At 46.7% G+C, this 18,339-nt stretch overlaps 1 protein-coding gene across 1 annotated transcript; it reads right to left on the bottom strand.

Moving 5' to 3' along the window:
- Positions 1–5,364: 5,364 nt before the first annotated feature.
- On the bottom strand, positions 5,365–18,263 carry asxl1 (ASXL transcriptional regulator 1). The gene is made up of 10 exons (XM_088937187.1): positions 18,105–18,263; positions 16,612–16,735; positions 14,740–14,822; positions 13,956–14,040; positions 12,639–12,785; positions 12,033–12,196; positions 10,898–10,994; positions 10,108–10,213; positions 9,112–9,778; positions 5,365–8,587 (listed from the first exon to the last, which is right to left on the bottom strand). The coding sequence occupies exons 1-10, from the start codon at positions 18,180–18,182 to the stop codon at positions 5,846–5,848; spliced, it is 4,293 nt and encodes a 1,430-aa protein (XP_088793313.1). The 5' UTR covers positions 18,183–18,263; the 3' UTR covers positions 5,365–5,845.
- Positions 18,264–18,339: the final 76 nt, after the last annotated feature.

Genomic DNA, 18,339 nt, shown 5'->3' with positions numbered 1-18,339 from the left:
CAGAATGACATGAAATGAGCTGTCATTTGTCACAGCGGAACAGCAGATCTCGGCCATGCTATATATTTTGTGAGATATATCCGTCCATCCAGTTTCTAAAGGCTTTATCTAATTCAGGATCACAGGGGAGCTGGAGCCTATCCAGGCAAGCGACAGGCACAAGGCAGGGTACGCCCTGGACAGGACGCGCATCGCAGGGCGGACAGACACAAACACAAACTCAAGCGCGCGCGCGCGCGCACACACACACACCAGAGTCAGTTTTTCCAAAAGTCACCTAACCTACCAGCATGTCTTTGGAGAGAAACTGGAGCACTCGATGAAAACCGCAGGAAGAGTGTACCACATCCAGGGGAACCCCAGTCCGGGCTGGCTTGAGATGACCCAGGCTCAAACTAGCAACTTCTGGATCATAGTGATGAAGTGGTGCTCGAGGCAGCAACCTGGCTGAGCTACACGGGAGTCAAAATTCGATCATTTTGAATGCATAACTTCTTAAGTGTATATATGGCCTGTGCACTAGAAAGCATTGAAAGCGCATTCAAATGGGACAGTGATAAAAGCATTGCCATTCAAAATGCCAGTAGCCACCAGAGGGCGCTCCATTGCCTCATGTAACCATGATAGTAAGCATGGCCTGTCATGCACAGCTTAACGAATGTTCAGTGTCCTCTTTCAAGTTCAATAATCGCATTTGCATACATACTAAGCTCCTTTCCAGTATAGTAAGAGTTAAAATTGCATTAGATATCTCTTCGGAAAACTGGACTTCCCAGGGAACCCATGTCATACTACTTGTTTCCCTCACGGAATACTATTCCATGGGCTCAACCTAAGAAATGCAGGTCACATTTAACTTAGGCAGGGAGCTTCTTTGTAGTGCAGCTCATACTGGTATCTGTCACGTGTCAAGAGCCATATGCAACAGACCTTATAAACTGTTCCACAAGCCTGAGGTTCTGCTTCCAGGTTCCCACCTTCAGATGCAGAGACAGTTGGCAATTTCAGTGCTGCTGCCTTTAATGGAAGTATCTTCTGACTCTGGTCTTTCATCTGAAGTAAATGGCAGAAGGGCATCTTTTGTCCACTTGGTTAATAAGCCTTAAGATCCGGGCCCTGCTTCATGCTGAAGTTGTGATATTGGAGGATTAAGACTTCCAGTCATTCCATGAAAAGAAAATGAGCATCAGCTGGTATTGAGTTCTGTGCCTTGCACACTAACTCAGAAAAGTCAGGAGACAACGCCTGTCCTGTATCCATTACACAGGTACCCACAGTGCTTCTTACAGATCAGCTGCTGTTGGCCTTCTGAAACTCACACACCAGGCTGCACCAACTGGGTGAACAAACCTTCTTGGGTGCACCATCATATACGGAGAGCTCAGTGCTCAAGCCCTCACGTTCATAACTTACTAACGAAGATCACATGAATACCTTTTTGCACATTTTCTTGAAATTGATCTTCTGTACTTTTTATTTTTGATCTGCTGTGTGTTGTGTATGCTACTGCATGGCACAGTTTCTTGAAAAATGCTCCAAAATAAAAGTGTCATACATCTACACACGAAAAAGGGACAAACCTTAGAGGTCATGTGTCGAAAAACTGAGCTCAGCGAGTTGCATTTGTAGTGTTGTAGCATGCTGTGGTCATGCAGGGGAAAAAAACCCAGCCAAGTATGAAATCCCTCTGAAACTCCCCCCACAACACAGACCAATAGAGTTCAGTTACCAGTCAGCCCTAACCTGCACGGGTCTGGGTGAAACTGCAACACCCAGGAAAAAAGCACCACTGCACAACAACATTATGAACACCAGAGAGACAGGTGGCCAAGTTTAGAATCAAACCCAGAACCCTAAAGCAGTGAACAGGTGAAGCTGGTCCCCCTACAAACAGCACCAACAACAGAACCCACCACAATTGTCTATGCTGGTTTGTGCCCTTGACAGTAGTTTGTACTGCTTTCATTCCCCAGATATAGAGCCTTATTTCTTTGTGGTGTGATGTCACTCAGCCACAATGGCGACCAAAGTTATATGTCTCCCCCCAAAAAGAAGGTGCTATATCTTCAGAACAGAAGTGCCTCAGACACTACTTTCAATGACACAAACCAGCACAGATGAAGCAAAAACGAATTAGACCTTGGCACGCCCCCTCATAAAATCTCACCAGCAGGGGTCAGTATTCTGAATCGTGCATCTTGATTTCTTTAAATTAACCAGGCAAATTGGGAAGAAATTCTCATTTTCTATGACAAATTGTCCAGAGCCCTGACCTCCACTACCCCACTATGTTTTGCCATTTCAGAACCATAACACTTTAGAATCTCTTGCAACAATGTGCTGCTTATTTATATGTATTTAGAGTGAACAAAAAGCACACCCAAAAAGGTTTATTCCGCTTCAACTTCAGTCGCTTAAACCATTTTCTATCACAGTGATTAAAAATGCAATTGCCTTAACTGAAACCAACACCCTATTACAGGTGTAAACAGAAGAGTTCCACTCATTCCATTCTAGAATAAAAAGCAGCAGCTATGTGAGATTTCCACTTCACCCACCCATCACCAAGGTCCCTTTCACATCCATATAAAGTTCTGCTAGATCTTGACTTGAAGAGGTAAATTATCTTCCATCGTTTAAGTACAAAACGCACAAGTATGCACAATTTATTAAATTTAAACTTTCAGAGGCCCATCAGTTTTACAATGTAACAGGAAAAAGATTTGCTTAAGTTTAATACGGTTATGGTGAAAAGTGGCTAGCATCAGTTCAGAATGACTTCCTAATTTTCCCCAGCAGGTTCTGAAGAACATACATTAAGATAAGCAGACTAAGAAAGAAACAAGAGAAACTCTGACAGAGCACAGATAATTAGTTCAACATCTTTGCCAGTTAAGGGAAGCAATGCCAGCATAATTGTTTTAGGTCAATGCATTGTAGGAAGTGTACAATCACTGCTTCGCTTACATTTTAGGTTGATAACCAATTGCCATTTGGACTGATTTAACTGAACTATCCATCAATAAACTGCATACAGATAAAAACAGTTCTCCTGTGCATGTTAAAAAAATACAGTACACTAAGTGTAGATCAGAAATCATTAAGACATTTACAAGTGTTCTGTTAGCAGTCTACTTAAAACCATTAAAATTCACATTTCTATAAATATCCCAAAGCTTGTGCCCACATCTTACTAAAAAGGCCAGTCTTGAGCATTTCCCCAGACACACACGACACTGTAGAAAAAGTGTCAAAATGAGCAGTTTGAGAAAATGCCTTCAACTGCACATGGGTGTGATAACACTAGTGCATCCCTGATCGGCGAATTATACATTCACACCAGGGATGGAGAGTGAGAAAAAGGGGAACCACTCCAGAGATCATGAAAGCCGATGAAGAGAGAGAAGCAAGCATGTCTCTCTACCCTATAAACCGCACACACCAATTGTATTGCTTTATTTTCTTTTTCACGTACAAAGCAGCATTACAAAGATTCTACTAAAAGAAATTCTAACTTATTGCATGTATCATTTCTCCCTGAAAGCACAGACTGCCGCTGAGCTGTAAAGCTCAAGAACCAGGTAAATGCTGTAGATACAAAGGCATCAAAAATTGATGCCTTGTAGATGCGCATTTTCCTGTCAGACGGATGCATGCTGTACCAGGTGTCTAGAAACTCTGATTACACATTTAAACCAACTGCCCATAAAGGCAATACCTTCATTTGGAAAGCATTTGTAATAAACATTTGATTCTCATGGGAGTGAAAAGGCCTTTTTTTTTAAACGGCGCTGTAACTCATCAGCCCGTGTTCATGTTGAGACTTATTTAGTGCACGCCAACTTGAAAGTGCCACTCCAAAAAATTAGGCCAGTTTAGGCAAGGGATTTTTCAGGCAGGTTGTGTGGTGCTTATGCAAATGAAGGAGGTTTTGTTGGGTTTGAAATGCTAATGGACCTCACTGGGGAACAGAAGGGTACTTAATCGGTCTCAGGTAAGCAGATTCCTCTCTGCTCTGCATACAAATGCAGCTCCATTTGTTTACAGATCTGCTTCCCAGGACAGGAAATGGAATGATCACGAAAAAAAAAAATCAGACTATTCAGGACATTTTCATCATCAAAATGAAGCACTTTGAGAGGAATTACTTTTATAGGCACTATATAACAGTTAAATGACCCTGCAAGAGTGGCACAGTGGTCAGCACTGCTACCTCACAGCGCTGGGGCCCTGAGCTCAGTTCCTGGGGGGCTGTCTGTGTGGAGTTTGTCTTTGTTCTCCCCGAGCTTGTGTGGGTTTTCGCGGGGTGCTCCGGTTTCCTCCCACAGGCCAAAGACATGATGGTGGGTTAAACGGCTCCTGGGAAAACTGGCCCTGGTGTGTTTGTGTCCTCCGATGGACTGGCCTCCCATCAAGGGCAGGCCCTACTTGCGCTCACTGCTTGCTGGGACAGGCGCCAGGCCACAGTGACCCTGTACTGGGTAAAGCAACCTCAAAAATGGATGGAGGGATGATTGTCCTATACGTTAAAAGTGAAGCAGATTTAAGGGTTAAGTGACTACAGACCTAAGCATCCATGAAATCCTCAGCTCCACCAGCGTCTGAATAAGACGACCCCACAATGCACCTTTTTTCTTTTAAAATCGCTCAACATAATTGAAACCAAGAATAAAGATCCTTCTTAGAACTGCTCGAATTAGGAGCAAGTTATTTTGTATACCACTGACATTAATGGCACCCAGACTAAAAACTTACATTTTTCAATTCAGTGGTTAAAAAGAAAGGATATTCCTTTAAAAAAAAAAAACATTGCGCAAGCAGATTTTGAATCGATGAAGTCATTTGAGTCATGGTGCTTCACTACACTTTTGACGTGGAAAACTCCCTTGGGGAAGTAACTTCCTGTATCATGTCCTGCACTAGTCGACAGCAGGAGGGAATTTCTTCTTAGCGGAGAAAAGACAAATTACCTGCGAGAAATTGTGCACCTTCCAGATCATCACATTCAACACTGCAGGTGGTATCTGGCTCTGAAACACAACTGGAGCTAATGTGTCCACCGACTTAAGATTGTTTCAAAAAATATCAGGAGATACAGTTACTAAATCTTAGTCATTAAAGTACCCTCAGCATGCAATAAGAACCCTTACTGGACTACTATCCCATTTAAAATTGAAAGATCAGTGTACGATGCCGAGAACTCAGGGTATTATTTGAGAAGTACCTTGGGTAATATTTCCTTTCCATTTCAGCTGCACTTAAAAACGTGTGCTGGTTACAAATAAACCAGACCCTCTCAAACCCAACAGCACCACAGACATCTCTGCAACATTAGACACTTAACATTCACGATTACTCAGCAAGTAGCAGACGATCTTTAATAGAGCTCTAGTGAAGTCCACCGCACATTGACATCTTAAGTATTGGATTTACAGAACAACAGATCAGCTCAATGCCAGGTTTATTATAATACTGTGCTTAACTGCTGAATACAGATAAAAAAAAAGTACTTGGAAAACAAAGGCAATTTATTCATTTAATTATTAAAAAAATATCTCTTTGAAAGACTGACAAGACACAAAGAACAGATCTCTATTCTCCAAAGTGCAATCAGGCTGGAGAGACACAATTTGCCAATGTACAGAGTAATAATGTCTAAGAAGACGAGAGGTAAAGGGTTATGGTCCGTAAAGTTTGAACAAAAAAAAAATACACAAAAGGAACTGTGCCCAGCATTCACTTAACAACAGCATTAGAAAATATATGCCACAGTAAAAATACAGACAATTTTGGAATATAACAGCCCCTGCCCGACCCGGCCCAGTTCCCCAGTGTCCACTGTTAACTATCTAACAACAAGGCAGGATACACATAGCTTCGAAGGCCCTATACAGTCATCATGGCAGAAGGCGCCACAGCCCTTACACATGATCATGGCTTTCAGCCGGCAGGAGCACTTGAGTGCCACTTCCTCCATGCTGCTCTCCGCGAAGGCCTGGATGCTTAGCGCCGCGTGCGGACCCCCGGCGAAGCCGCTCCGCTGGCGCAGCTGCATCATGCTGTTGGCGATGTTCTTGGAGAGGCCGCTGAGCGCCGTGTCCACGACGGACATGTTGGCGGTGTAGCTGAAGCCCGAGCTGGGGCCGTACTGCAGCTTGGGCAGCTTCCCATAAAACTGCTGCTGGATGCTCAGCTGGAAGGGGATGGAGGAAGCCTCCAGGGGGCACGGGGAGGGCTTTCCGGGCTCCTTCGCCAACCGAATCAGAGCCATTTCCATATTCAGCATCCCTCCCGGGAACTGGTCCTTGGGCTGCGCGGGACTCGGCGCCTCTTTCGCGCTCCCGGTGAAGTTTTTGGGAAGAGTTTGACAAGAAGGGTGGTTCTCGTCTTTAACGATGGATTGCTGTGGCTTTGGCAGCCAGTTTATTTTAACAGTGGGCACAACGTCCGCTGAACCCAAGTCATTTTGTGGAGGAGACGCTCCCTCGTCTGTCGTATTGCTGCAACGGGCTTTGCCGGCATTCGGCTGCGGAGCCATTTCTGCGCTGTATTCCTCAGAAGTAGCTCTCTGGGCTTGAGCTCCAGAGCGTTCCTTATTTTCAGCAGTTTCAAGGGCAGCACTTTGTGTAGCGGCGGAGCCCGGATGGGTCTTGGAGGACGCTGGTGGATTTAAAGGAAGGCCTCCCCCCACGGCCGGATTCTCCGGCAAAACAAACGGCTGTGGAGCGGCCCGAGATGCCGCTACTTTGCCAGTTTCCTCAAACAAACATGCGGACCTCCCCTCCTCAGCTGGTGCATCATTTTGCCATTTGGGAATCGCAGCAGCAGGCATCTGACCGAGAGAGCAAAGGGTCTGGCCCCCAAAAGGGGAACTTCCATTTGAGGTAACGTGTGACGGCACCAAGGGGTCACTGTACGACGCGCAAGCCTTGTGGTTCTGTGTGCTGAAGTCCCCCTCTCTGCCTCTACTGTGAACGCTTTCACCTACGCCCCCAGTTCCGGTGACCCGTGAGTGACCTGAACGCCCGCCTCTAAAACAGGGGGCCTCCGTCTTTTGAGGGCAACTTTCACGTGACGCGCGAGAAGGTAAGGGCACACGACTGATTTCTAGCTTGCTCGCGGAATGAGGCAGTGGCAACACTTTTTCGAGTGGAAGGCTGCCTTGAAGCAACTGCGTGACAAGGGGGTTGTTCGCTTCCACGGAGGACACTTGTCGACCACAGCTGAGAGTCCTTTTTGGAGTCTCGACACCTCTCTGACCTGTTACATGAACAACCTGGGCTTTACTGGCTGTTCCCATCTTGCCATTTTCTGCTTTTTCCTTCGTATTGCGAGACTGTTCACGGGGGCTTGCCAGAGACTCTCTGGACAACGTACCGATCGGTTTCCGGTCGTTCTCTGGCCGCAAGTGGACAGCTTGATACTGTGAATCAGGCATGCGCCCAATGTCCAAGTCTGCTTCAGCATAGATGTTCTGATCCTCACTCAACTCATCTTCAAAGTCAGAAGCAGTTTCAGTGGAGTCGCTGTGCAAACCAGAGTCCTCTGGAACACAAGCTGAAGTTTCAAGGGCAGATGACCCACTCGTGTGACGTGATGCAGCACTGAAACTCATCGCTCCCGACATAATACTAGTGTGAAAAGATGGCTCTTGGAAAGCAACTTTGAAACCATTCAAGCCACTGTTCTTGCATTTATCTACGTTTAATTCTTTAGGGGTCTGATCGCCGTGACCACCCTCTAAGGGGTGAAACGAAGTTAAAGTTCTTATGGCATCAATTCCTCGGGCTCCAAACCTTGGAAGTGTGTCTGGTATAGATGTGGGTGCCAGCACAGTCATTTCGGCACACTTTTCCATCACAGAAATACTCCCAGCTTCACTATCTCGGCACTCAGCTTCCTCTGGATCACGTGGCTCTTCCACCCAAGACTCGGACTCAGTCTCCATGTCCACCACCTGGTTTTCAGTGTCTGCAGGCTCCTCGGGCTCACCGTCTTGACAAGCTGGCATCGCCTCTTCTCTGCAGAGGTCATCTCCACAGCAGCCTGGATCAGCAGCGGCCGAGGGAGTTATCTCAGCAGGTTCTGCGTGCAGGTGCTCTAGGACACCTGCAGGAGAAGTGGGATTGCCAATCGGAGGGGGAACTGGGGCCACCACTTTGTTTCTGGGTGCTGCTCCCCGCTGAGCAATCTCGCAGGTGTCACTTTCTGAACACTCCACTGCTGGGGGCTCGCGCACCGTCACCTCAGCGGGGGCCTGCAGTAGCTGTGCTCCTGAGTGATGTTGCGACGAAGACTCTGCAAGTTTTCCCTGGCCGCCTCCTGGCTCAAAAGGCTCCGGGTGCTCTCTGCCACCCCCTCCTCCTGGGCCTCCCCCGGGCCCTGCGCCTTCACCAGTGGCTGCAACAGCAGCAGCGGCCTCGCGCTGGGCCCGGGCCTGCTGGGCACGGGCTTTGATGTCAGCCAGAGTCCTGGCCCCAGTCCGGCCCCGGCTGGGAGCCTCGCTGTCAGGGATAATGCGGGGACATATCTGGTAGGTTGGCGGGCCTTTAACCGCCCAGGGAGGTTTGATCCTGGAGAGTTGAATCTGAAGGGGGGGAAAGGAAACGAGACATGTTCAGACGCCGTGAGCCTGAAGGTCTATCCAGAAGGTCTATCAACAATAACGGGTTCGCTCTAAAAACACAACAGGCTAGAAAGGACTGAACTTTGCTCTGAAGTGTACCCACTCTTTCCCCCCCCCCCATTTAAAAAAAAAAAATCAAAATCCGTTCTAAACTTAAAAAAACAAATCGTGACAGTGCACTACGCTGCATTTTCTCAATTTGCATAACCTCATTCGAGTAAACAATGCTTTAACAGCAGTATTTCCTGCGATTTTTATCAGTTCTTTTCGAGGTAACGAAAAATCACAATTACAACTCTTGAGAATCTCGGTCAAGTTTCATGGGTCTATTAAAGAGCTGTTTAAAAAATAAATTAACACAGAACACCCGAGCCATGTCACGAGATCAACTGGGTAAGCTAGAGCTTAACTGGAATACAATGGCCGGTGTAGGATGTTGGGACCAGACTTTGGTTTTACATAGCTGTCACTGTTTGGCATCATACCCGGATAGGAGGGACTTTGGGCTCTTCTTTGGTGGGCTGTGGTTTTTCTGAGTGAACACAGTCAATTGTGTTACGAAAGGACTGATCAAGGCGGGGCTTCTTCTCGGGGAAGGAGGTGGAGGCCGCGGGCTCGTCGGACTTCCTCTTCTGGTCCTTCACCTCGGCGCCGCTGTCCAGGCTGCGGGCAGAAGCAGCAGCAGCAAGGGCGGCCCTGTGGTCCAGGGCATCAGCAGTGACAGCAGGGCTGGCTTCTTGCCCTTCGAGAGAGCAGGAGGCACTGTCAGGAGGCAGGCGCGGAGAGAGCTCCGCGTCCGAGAGCGGCGCGGCAGGGACAGGCGCGTCCGTCTCCGCCGGGGCTTCGGAGGGGGGGCCGTTCGGGTCCGTTTGCAGCTCTACCTGAGAGGAAGCTTCGACGCCCGGGGCAGAAGAGGCCGCGGCCGGGAAAGGCTTCCCCTTCTCCTCCTGCGCCTTGGGCTGCTTGCAGAGAGTCCGCCGGGCGCGCCGCCGCAGGTCCGGCCTGGAGCGCCGCCTCACCCGGCCGTCCTTGCGCCTGCGGCCCGTGGCGCGGCGCTTCGGGGGGGCGACCGGAGGGGCCGTGCCGGCCTGGTTCTCCGAGTTCTCCTCTCCCATCGTGAGCCTCAGGGACTCCTCCTTGGTCAATCCCGACCTGCACGGCGAGCAGAAGTAAATCCATTGGGATGGGGAAGGAAGGGATGCTTTGAAGGGCTTTATCAAGCAGACGCTTTTTCAGGAAAGAACGCGACCTAATTCACACATCTTTAATTTGCTGAGGACATTTAGCAACAGGAACACCACAACATATAATTCTTCCTATATGCAACATAATAAATATTATTTAATATTTTAATGTTATTGTCATGATAAACTCCTTTTAATAATGTGATCAGAAAATGGATAAAAGGCAAGGGTCTGAGTTGCACTGCTCAGAGCTCCTATTTAACTCTAGTTCTCATTGGATGGATAGACTGTGCTCACCTCTGACCATAATAATCTTCAAAGAATTTCTCCTTCCACGCCTCCACCTTCTTCTCCTTCTCCATCTCCTGACGGAATCGCGCCTGCATCTCATGAGTGAATTCACCTGGAGCACACGGAGGTGAACCAAGAAAACCTGCTAAGCTGTGAGCAAAAGTTGTCCTCCCAATAAGTGCGCATCAAGCTGTTCACTTTACTCCCACTGTGAGCCCAGACTGCCAACAGGAGCTCTTGGGCATCAGAGGGAGGACAGACGCAACTCTCAGCAACGCAACACTCCCAGCTCAGACTTCAGGCAAGATCGTGAGAACACGGTCTCACTGAAGTCCACTCAGCTCAGCCAATTACAAAGATGGAAAGCTTTTATTTCCATCTACACTAAAGCATTTTATTTAAATATCAAATATTAAATCTACAATTGGTTGCAGCACATAAGACCATGTCCTGTTTGGCCACAATCACTGTAGAAATTTGCAACAATACTCAGTGACAAAGTATATTGTACTGCACAATACCACAATTTCTCTGAGTTTCAAAGCAAAAGGGGCGAGCTACAGATATGCGCATCCTAGATATGACATTCCAGTCTAAACAATCTGTGCAATAGCATTCATTTCCACCCCAGCATCTGCAATGCTGCTTGAAATATTCTTGTTTGCAAGTCTACCGAGACGCATCTTGGATTCGAATCACGGATGTCTGGACAGTGAAGTCGAAATCGCGCTCCACACCAGTGCCTTTACTGTTTGAGCCACTAGAGAGCTCCCTCCAGCTCATTTCCAACACTCACCCTCACCAAGTCTCTCCTTCCAGCATTGAGAAGCATGTGCAAAGAATTCATTATTAAGTGCAGAGCTACTGAGGCGTGCCAGCCCATCAGGCCCAACCTGGAAAAACAAAGTATCGTTTTAAAGGCATCGATGTCACTAGAAACTGCTGCAGCGCGGAACAATGAGGTGTACCAAGCTCCGCAGGGGAGGTCAGAAAGCCATCAATGTCAAGGTTTCCCGTATTCATTTCTTGCTGGATAAGACCAGCGTTGTACCTTGCGTGCCAGTGCCAAGCAACCTAGACCAAAGCACTACCTGCACAGTTTAAGCCTTTGAAGCCCGAGTGTTTGAGAGTGGAGATATGAAAACAGCAGGGAAGTGCTGCAAAAACACAGAACTCTTTTCACACTGTTTGCATTGATTTAATCCAAACAGATTCTGCCCACATCAGAAGTAAAGAGATTTTTTTTGTTGCTTGAAGTCTGTAAGCTTGTTAACACATGTACAACATCCACAGGCATACGGATTACGAACTGTGTAATGCAAGACATGTTGTTTTGCCTTTGGTCCTGTGCCTGTTTCCTCTATAAGGCTTCCATAGATGATCACCTCACTAAACTAATCTGCATTTGAGCATTTTAATTGAGCCTCAATTTCTCCTCCCCATCTCACTTGTGTTTCTATGCAGACTTCTCTCCCCTGGTTCACATTTCAGAGCCCAGTCTGAAGAAACCCGCTGTGTTGGCTTTGTCAAAGCCTTTGGCCCCTCTGAATAACTGTAACAGGTCTGTTCGTACTCCTCTGTTGCACTCTAAAAGCTTCAGTTCGTTCAGCCTTCAGGGCATTCCTTCAAGAACCGAAGGATGTCTAAATGACTTCATTCAAAGGAAAAAAATAGCAAATCTTTAGAATTTAATGGGGGTTTTCCAGGACCAGACATTTCCAAGAGGAGAGAACAACTGAGAAGGGGGAAACCAGCCCGCTTTCCTACCAATTTTTTTAATCGAGTACCCTCAACTAAAACCAATCATACCAGAGATACAAATGAAACGATGACACAGCTAATTGAAGAACACGAGGGCGGAGATGCCCTGTGCAGGGCTGCTGGGCCTGCTGGTGAGGCTGTGTTTATGCGTTTATGACGCTCACACCCACCTGCCTGTCCACCTCGGGCAGCAGCAAGAGCAGCTGCTGCTGGCAGTGCGGGGGGAAGGCAGCAAAGGTCCGCGTGTTGATGAGCGCGCGGATATTCGTGTTGACCAGAATAGAGCCCGGCGTCTCGAAATCAACCTCCACCCCCCGGGTCCTCTTCATGGAGCCTGTGGCATTTAAAAACATCAGAAAAAATTAAATACATTCCCCATACTAATGAAACAGCTTGGTAATACCTCCTTTGTCTCCAGTGCTCTGATAGGATCACACCAGATAATCGGCATTATGAAATCTCAAACTATATAGAGTCAATAGCACCAGACCTGTAAGTAATTTTTCAATGCACACAAATGTGTAATTACATTTTGCAATATTACAAAGGAAAAAGTATTTAAATATTAAACCCCCTTGTGTGTACAACATTAAACCTAATGTCAGCCCCTCTCTGGAAGCTGTCTGGCCACTACGCTTGGTTGTACTTCACCAGACAGCTCTTCTTCGAATGCTACAGCACCCAGGTCCTTTGTATTCCAGGCAGGTCCGCGGCTAGAAGAGAACCCACCGCCCCTGGGAAAACGCAGCCCCCAGTGGCAGCCGACCCACGCCTACCTGGGTGAGCCTTGCGCATGGCTTTGAAGTGCTGGCCGTGCTTCCTGCTCAGGTCCCCCCGGCCGTGCAGGGAGGTGCCGCAGGCCACGGGAGAGTTACTGCTGCAGGAGCTGCTGGACTCCGCTTCCCTGTGCTTTCCAGGGAATCCTGCACCACAGGCGAACACGGGGAGAGGGGAAAAAAAACAAAACAACTCAAACCCTGAAAACTAACCAAGCTTGGCAAGTCTTCCCTCGGAGCAGAAACGTGTTGGGTAACTCAAAGTCACCCAAAAGAACTCCAGATGAGATAAGCAAGTCTAGACGCGGTAAGACAATCCAGCACCTGGGAGGCAGAGGCGGGCCTTCCCACCAAGAGAACAAAATATAACATTTTAATTATTCCTGCACCAACGTTAAGGCTGTTCAGATAAGGAAAGGGGGGGATCTTAGATCCTCTTGGAGAGCATAGATACGGATAGACCGTCAGTACTTGACAGGCTCACTTGCGGTGACTGGGGAAGGTCACGTTGCAGTTATTCCAAAACCGGTATGAAAAATCCATTACAGCAAAGTTCCTTTAAAGGCATTTAAGCTCGGTCATGGCTTTCGTGTGCGTGATGCTTTGCAACATATTAATAAAGCAAAACCTTGCCTACGTGAGCGTTACATTCTTGGTAACCAAAACCTGCAAGAACACAACGTGCACACAGAAGGGTTAATGGGAACAAATAGGGCTGGGGGGGGGGGGGGGGGGGGGGGGGTCTTATTTGCAGACCATAATGAACCATAATTAATTAATATAAACTAAGAAAATAACATTGCATGTAAAATACGATATAAGATGCAAAAGAACAAGTAAAGGTTTATTGTATGCTGAAAAGAGAAGAAACAATGGCCTGGCTCTTCCTTTGCAGCCTACGCCTGCTGATGCAGCTCCCTACTTGAACTAAGATGTAAGATGTTAATTTGCCTATATAAAGTAATAAAAATGAATTAGACGTCTTATGTTACTGAAGACCACATTGACTCGTTGGCACTCTGAGAACACCACCCTTATTTTCTCTTCAGCTTTCAGATTTCTCTTCACTCCCACCTCATTGCCAACCAGCAGAAGACGTGCTTCATCCTCCCCACCCTCCACCGACTGCTCCCACAGCCCCCACTGCCTGCGCTGCCGCAGGTACAGGCCACCTTTAAGGCCGCAAAACACGGGAAGTGGCAGCCTTTGGCTCGCCCTCGTTCAGTATTCCAAACACGCGGCACCCCGCCAACGGGCGAGGCGCGGCCCCCACGGTCTGGGAAGCCATCCTTGGCGACAAACAGGAACACACTTCACCTGAGGGGACGTGCTCGCCGTTCACTTTCAGGGGAGTCAGTACGACACGCGGCATCAGGACTCCCTTCTTCCTCTGTCTTCCTGTCTGCGGGAGACAAAGGAAACCGTTTTCACAGGGTTAGCCAACACCCAGGAACAAAAGGCACACCGCAGCAAACGCCACAAATCTCGAATTAACATTTTTACACCCTACCTACTTGCGAAAGGTTACTGAGGAACAGCAGCGTCTTCATTTAGAAATTTAAGAATGTAAGCAAGCCTTCAGAAAAAGGAGGCTACAGGCCCACAAGTCGTGGCATGTGAAAACGAACCCTCTTCAGAAGTGGGGAGGTTTATTGCCTTTACTGTTTCATGACGGAATTCTTCCGCCACGATCCTGGAGTGTTTCTCACAGACATGTGCGTGTAAATGAAAGGGTGGGGAGCACACATTTCTCACGGGTTTAAAAGACAAAGAGCACGCACTTTACAATCAGGAAGCCCGACACTGGGCGGCATGCATGCTGACAGGGAGACGATGGCAGCGAGCGCTGGCGGGGTCCGCTGGGAGTTTTCTCCGGTCGCCTCAGGATATATCCCGAGCGTGTTTTTACTCTAGCAAACAAACTGGGCTGTGGCAGACCACTGCTTTTGAGGGGACGCACCCCAGAAAACATCCAGCTCAGCTATCGTGTTGCCAATCCGTGCTGGAAGGCCTTCTTGCTGGCTCATTGAGGAAGGGTGAAAGAACCCTCAGCGGACTCCAGCGGCAGCAGCTCTGCCCCCCCCACCTCCGGGTGACTCACCTGCGGATGCTGAGCGGCTCTGCTCAGTTTGTTCTGAGGCTCTGTGGAGCAGGAGGCACTGGAGGAGGTCTCATCCAGAGACACTGCAGTAAAAAGCACAGACAGGCCATCAAAACCCCCCAATCACATACAACTTGAACAGCCCCCCCTGTGCTGTGGACTCACAAGCCTGCCTAAACTGTCATCATGGGTATTTCAGTGTTCCTCCCTTTCCCAACTATGTGCAAAGCTATTTTTAAATGCTTTTAAAACATAAAAATGAGCTATTCCTAGTTCTGTTCGGGGGGAAAAAGTAAAAATAGGTTGGGAAATAACGATAAATACTAAATAAACCTCTGCTCTTTCCCGAGTCTCTCTCAAGATCCCACTTATTTGTGACGGAATCTACAGATTATGTGAGCCAACCTGCACTGCACAGCTTTAGGCTTCCTGTATTTCTGTGAATCCTGACAGCATTTCACGACATTAGGGAGACTATTAGAATAAAAAAAAAACAGAATTGCTTAAGTCAAGCAGACTTTGACCTTTTAAAACCGCGGCAGTTTTGACCGCTCCCAACTCAGCATGAAAATCCCTTCCATAACACCCCCCAGGAGTCCGGCTGGCAGACGGGCAGAGAACAGCACACCCAGGACAGCTCGCAGCAGGAGCCAAAGGCCACGGAGAAATCACTCCCACCACTCTACACAACTCAAAGACCCCCGCGTTTCAAATTCTCGGCAACGGGTCAGAAAAAAAGGCCACTTATCAGGAGAACAATACGGCACATTGCATTCATGTTACATAATGAAGTCTCATTATCTGGAAAATCATTTTGGGAATAAAATTAACCCCAGCTCAATTTAATTATCACAGCCAACTGGTAAGAGAAGGGTATACTGAGTGCCAAAACACATCTACGCACCCCTGGGAACATTTACACAGGAACTACAAATCTCACCTTTCAAAGTACAAAAAAAAATACTACAAAATATTGCAATTTTCTAAAAGGTTATGTAATCAATATTTAAAAAAAATGAAAGCACTAATCAATACGTTGAGCAAAAAACTTAAGGCTAGCTTTGTTCCCACCATTTTAGCAGAAAAATCAAATACATCACCCATTTAACTTCCCGAAAGAAAGGCGTGGACAAACTTCACTTGTGTACGGACACATTTCCCTCATTTCAACACGTTCACATTTTCCTGAGGTCACGCCCAATGTGTTAATGCGAGGCCACGTTCACAGAAATCAAACGAAGCAGTATTTCTCTCCGCGGCACTGAGCATTCCTCCTCTGCATCTCTCCGACATGTCCATTAGAAACGCACAGCTGTGGTTTTTAAACACTAAGAGCCTACAGGAATTTTAGAAAGTGCAAGCAGCAACACAAATATGGTTGCCCTGGCAACCAGCACTTCCTGCAGTAGAGGGCCGGAGTTTCCAGTCTCAAAACCCATCAACACTGACAACGGAAGGGCTGCGAATTTTGCAAACCAAGATTACAAAACAAAATCAATTCAAAACAAATTACTGGAACAAGATGCCGAATTAGAACAGTGTTTTACGATTTTTCTCCCCCAGACAATCATTTCTTCCCTTTCTGTCACTGGAGTTGCGAGAAAAATATAACAAGATGACAACTTTCTATTACTTCGGTAAAAACTGGTGTCACAAAAGCATTTTCGTCACTGCTGCCATAACACACCAACATCTGGAGAACAAATCAGATTTACATTTGAAACTCTAGGACCAGCAAAGAGGGACTAAGAAAATGCTTAAGCAAATGTAAAAAATAAATTAATAAATTCCGTACCATTCCATCTAGAAAAGTAAAATCTAGACAGAGCTAACAAGACTGAACTAAAGAGCAGCGTCTGTGACGCAGTGTACCGTCATTCTCCGCGCTGGCGGTGGTGGTGGTTTCGTTGGAGTCGCAGCTCTCCACTTCAGTCCGGTCTTCCGTCTCCTCTCCTTCTTGCACAGTCAGATTCTTGGACCACTGCAGAGCGTCCTTCTGCATTCAAAAAGAAGCGTCTTGCGTTTTTCAGGTCTGGTAACCGGAGCTTAGGTCTTCCACATTTCTACCCCTTACGTTATAAGCAAGGCAATGTCGTGAGATGCATTAGAATGTGAACTTGAAATGCTTATAAATCACATTTTTGGCTTTTTAGAAAAAGGCAGTAGAAGAATTTACACACACCTGAGATACCTGCACTTCCCCATCGGGCTGTTGCACTAATTACATTTCTCCTGCCATTAGAACATGAATAATATACAGTGGCTATTTTAAAAAATATCCATCATAAACCATCATAAAATCTAACAAAAAAACCTTCACACTATGAGCAGGATTCACCCTCTTAACTGGGTCAAGACTCTCTTCTTATTCACAATTTTAACAAAGAAGGCTCAGTACCAGCTAGTAATAAAACAAAACACGTTTAGGCATCTTAAATAGGTCATTTTACATACTGGAAGATTTTTTTCAGACCCAGAAAGATTTTTGACATTTTCATTTATCATAAGCTCTGGCTTCACATTCTGAATTGATGGCTCCAGTTAGAGCCAATTATTTGGGAAATAAAGGCTTTGCCAAACAAAAGCACCAATGTCTTTAAAAATTCAATTTTTAGAAAGTGTCACACTCAAAACATTTTCTTCTATTCCAGGATGGAATAACCCTTTTACAGTCACCCCTTTTCATGATGCATCGCGGATAATCACGCTGTCGTTCAGAGAAACCTAATTATATATGTTCTAATTAAAGCTAACAACTGTGCTAAAAGCTTCAGCATTCCATCAAGATTTTCTTCTGTAACAGCCAGAAAAAAATGGTAGGGGCTATTGGGGAAAAAAAAACTTAAAATTCATGGCTGTATTAGAATTTACCTGCACACAGAGACACTGGCCATGATTAACAGCGGCTAGTCAGGCCACCAGCATTGCAAGACCAAGTGAAACAAATGTAGGAATTAATGACCTTCATGAACTTTATCTAGTTAGTAAAAAAAAAGGATGTCTTTTATGCATTGATGCATATTTTACAATTAACTTGCATGCAAGCTGTTATTATACACTGAATGAACTCACGTCTTCTTAAATTGTAAGAGGATGCAAGGTGTTCATTGACAATTTCCAGGAGTTTAATTTACAGAGACACACAAACTCCCTCCAACATTTCACCTGAGCCTTATTTGGCGTTTCAGTGGCTGCCATCTCAGCAGAAAGCGCTAATGAAGATAATTCCTCAGGTTTACACTACAGCTACACAGTGGAAACAATAAAAAAAAAAATGTAAAGGATAAGGACGAGCTCCGTTATTGCCAGCACAACAGGAAGTAGCAAATGACGAGTCCCAAAGCAAACAGCGGGCCAGCCGATACCTTCAAAGTGAAGAGACTCAGGCGGCCGGGCAGCTTGAAAAACATCCCGTCCTCTCCACGGCACTGGGAATGGAGCATGGTGTTGAGACAGGCCAGGGGGGACGTGCCACTGCGGAGGAGGAAACCACACAGTGTCAACAAGGACAGGCTTCAGGACTGTAGGCTACAAGGCTATCAATGCGCGTGTCGCGGTTTCCGCCTTACGGAGGCAAACAGCCGACAGACTGGCACTGTA

Source organism: Atractosteus spatula, chromosome 19 (assembly GCF_055471065.1).
Source record: "Atractosteus spatula isolate fAtrSpa1 chromosome 19, fAtrSpa1.hap1, whole genome shotgun sequence".
NCBI lineage: Eukaryota > Metazoa > Chordata > Actinopteri > Semionotiformes > Lepisosteidae > Atractosteus > Atractosteus spatula.
This window is presented reverse-complemented; position numbering and strand designations above follow the sequence as displayed.

Bases quoted from the DNA above. Each gene is read 5' to 3' on its own strand.
- asxl1 (XM_088937187.1), bottom strand. From the start codon at position 18,182: ATGCTCCATTCCCAGTGCCGTGGAGAGGACGGGATGTTTTTCAAGCTG. The intron at 12,197-12,638 runs GTAGGCGTGGGT...TAAATGCCACAG, and splicing joins CATGCGCAAGGCTCACCCAG to GCTCCATGAAGAGGACCCGG. The intron at 8,588-9,111 runs GTATGATGCCAA...CCCCCCCTTCAG, and splicing joins CCAAAGTCCCTCCTATCCGG to ATTCAACTCTCCAGGATCAA.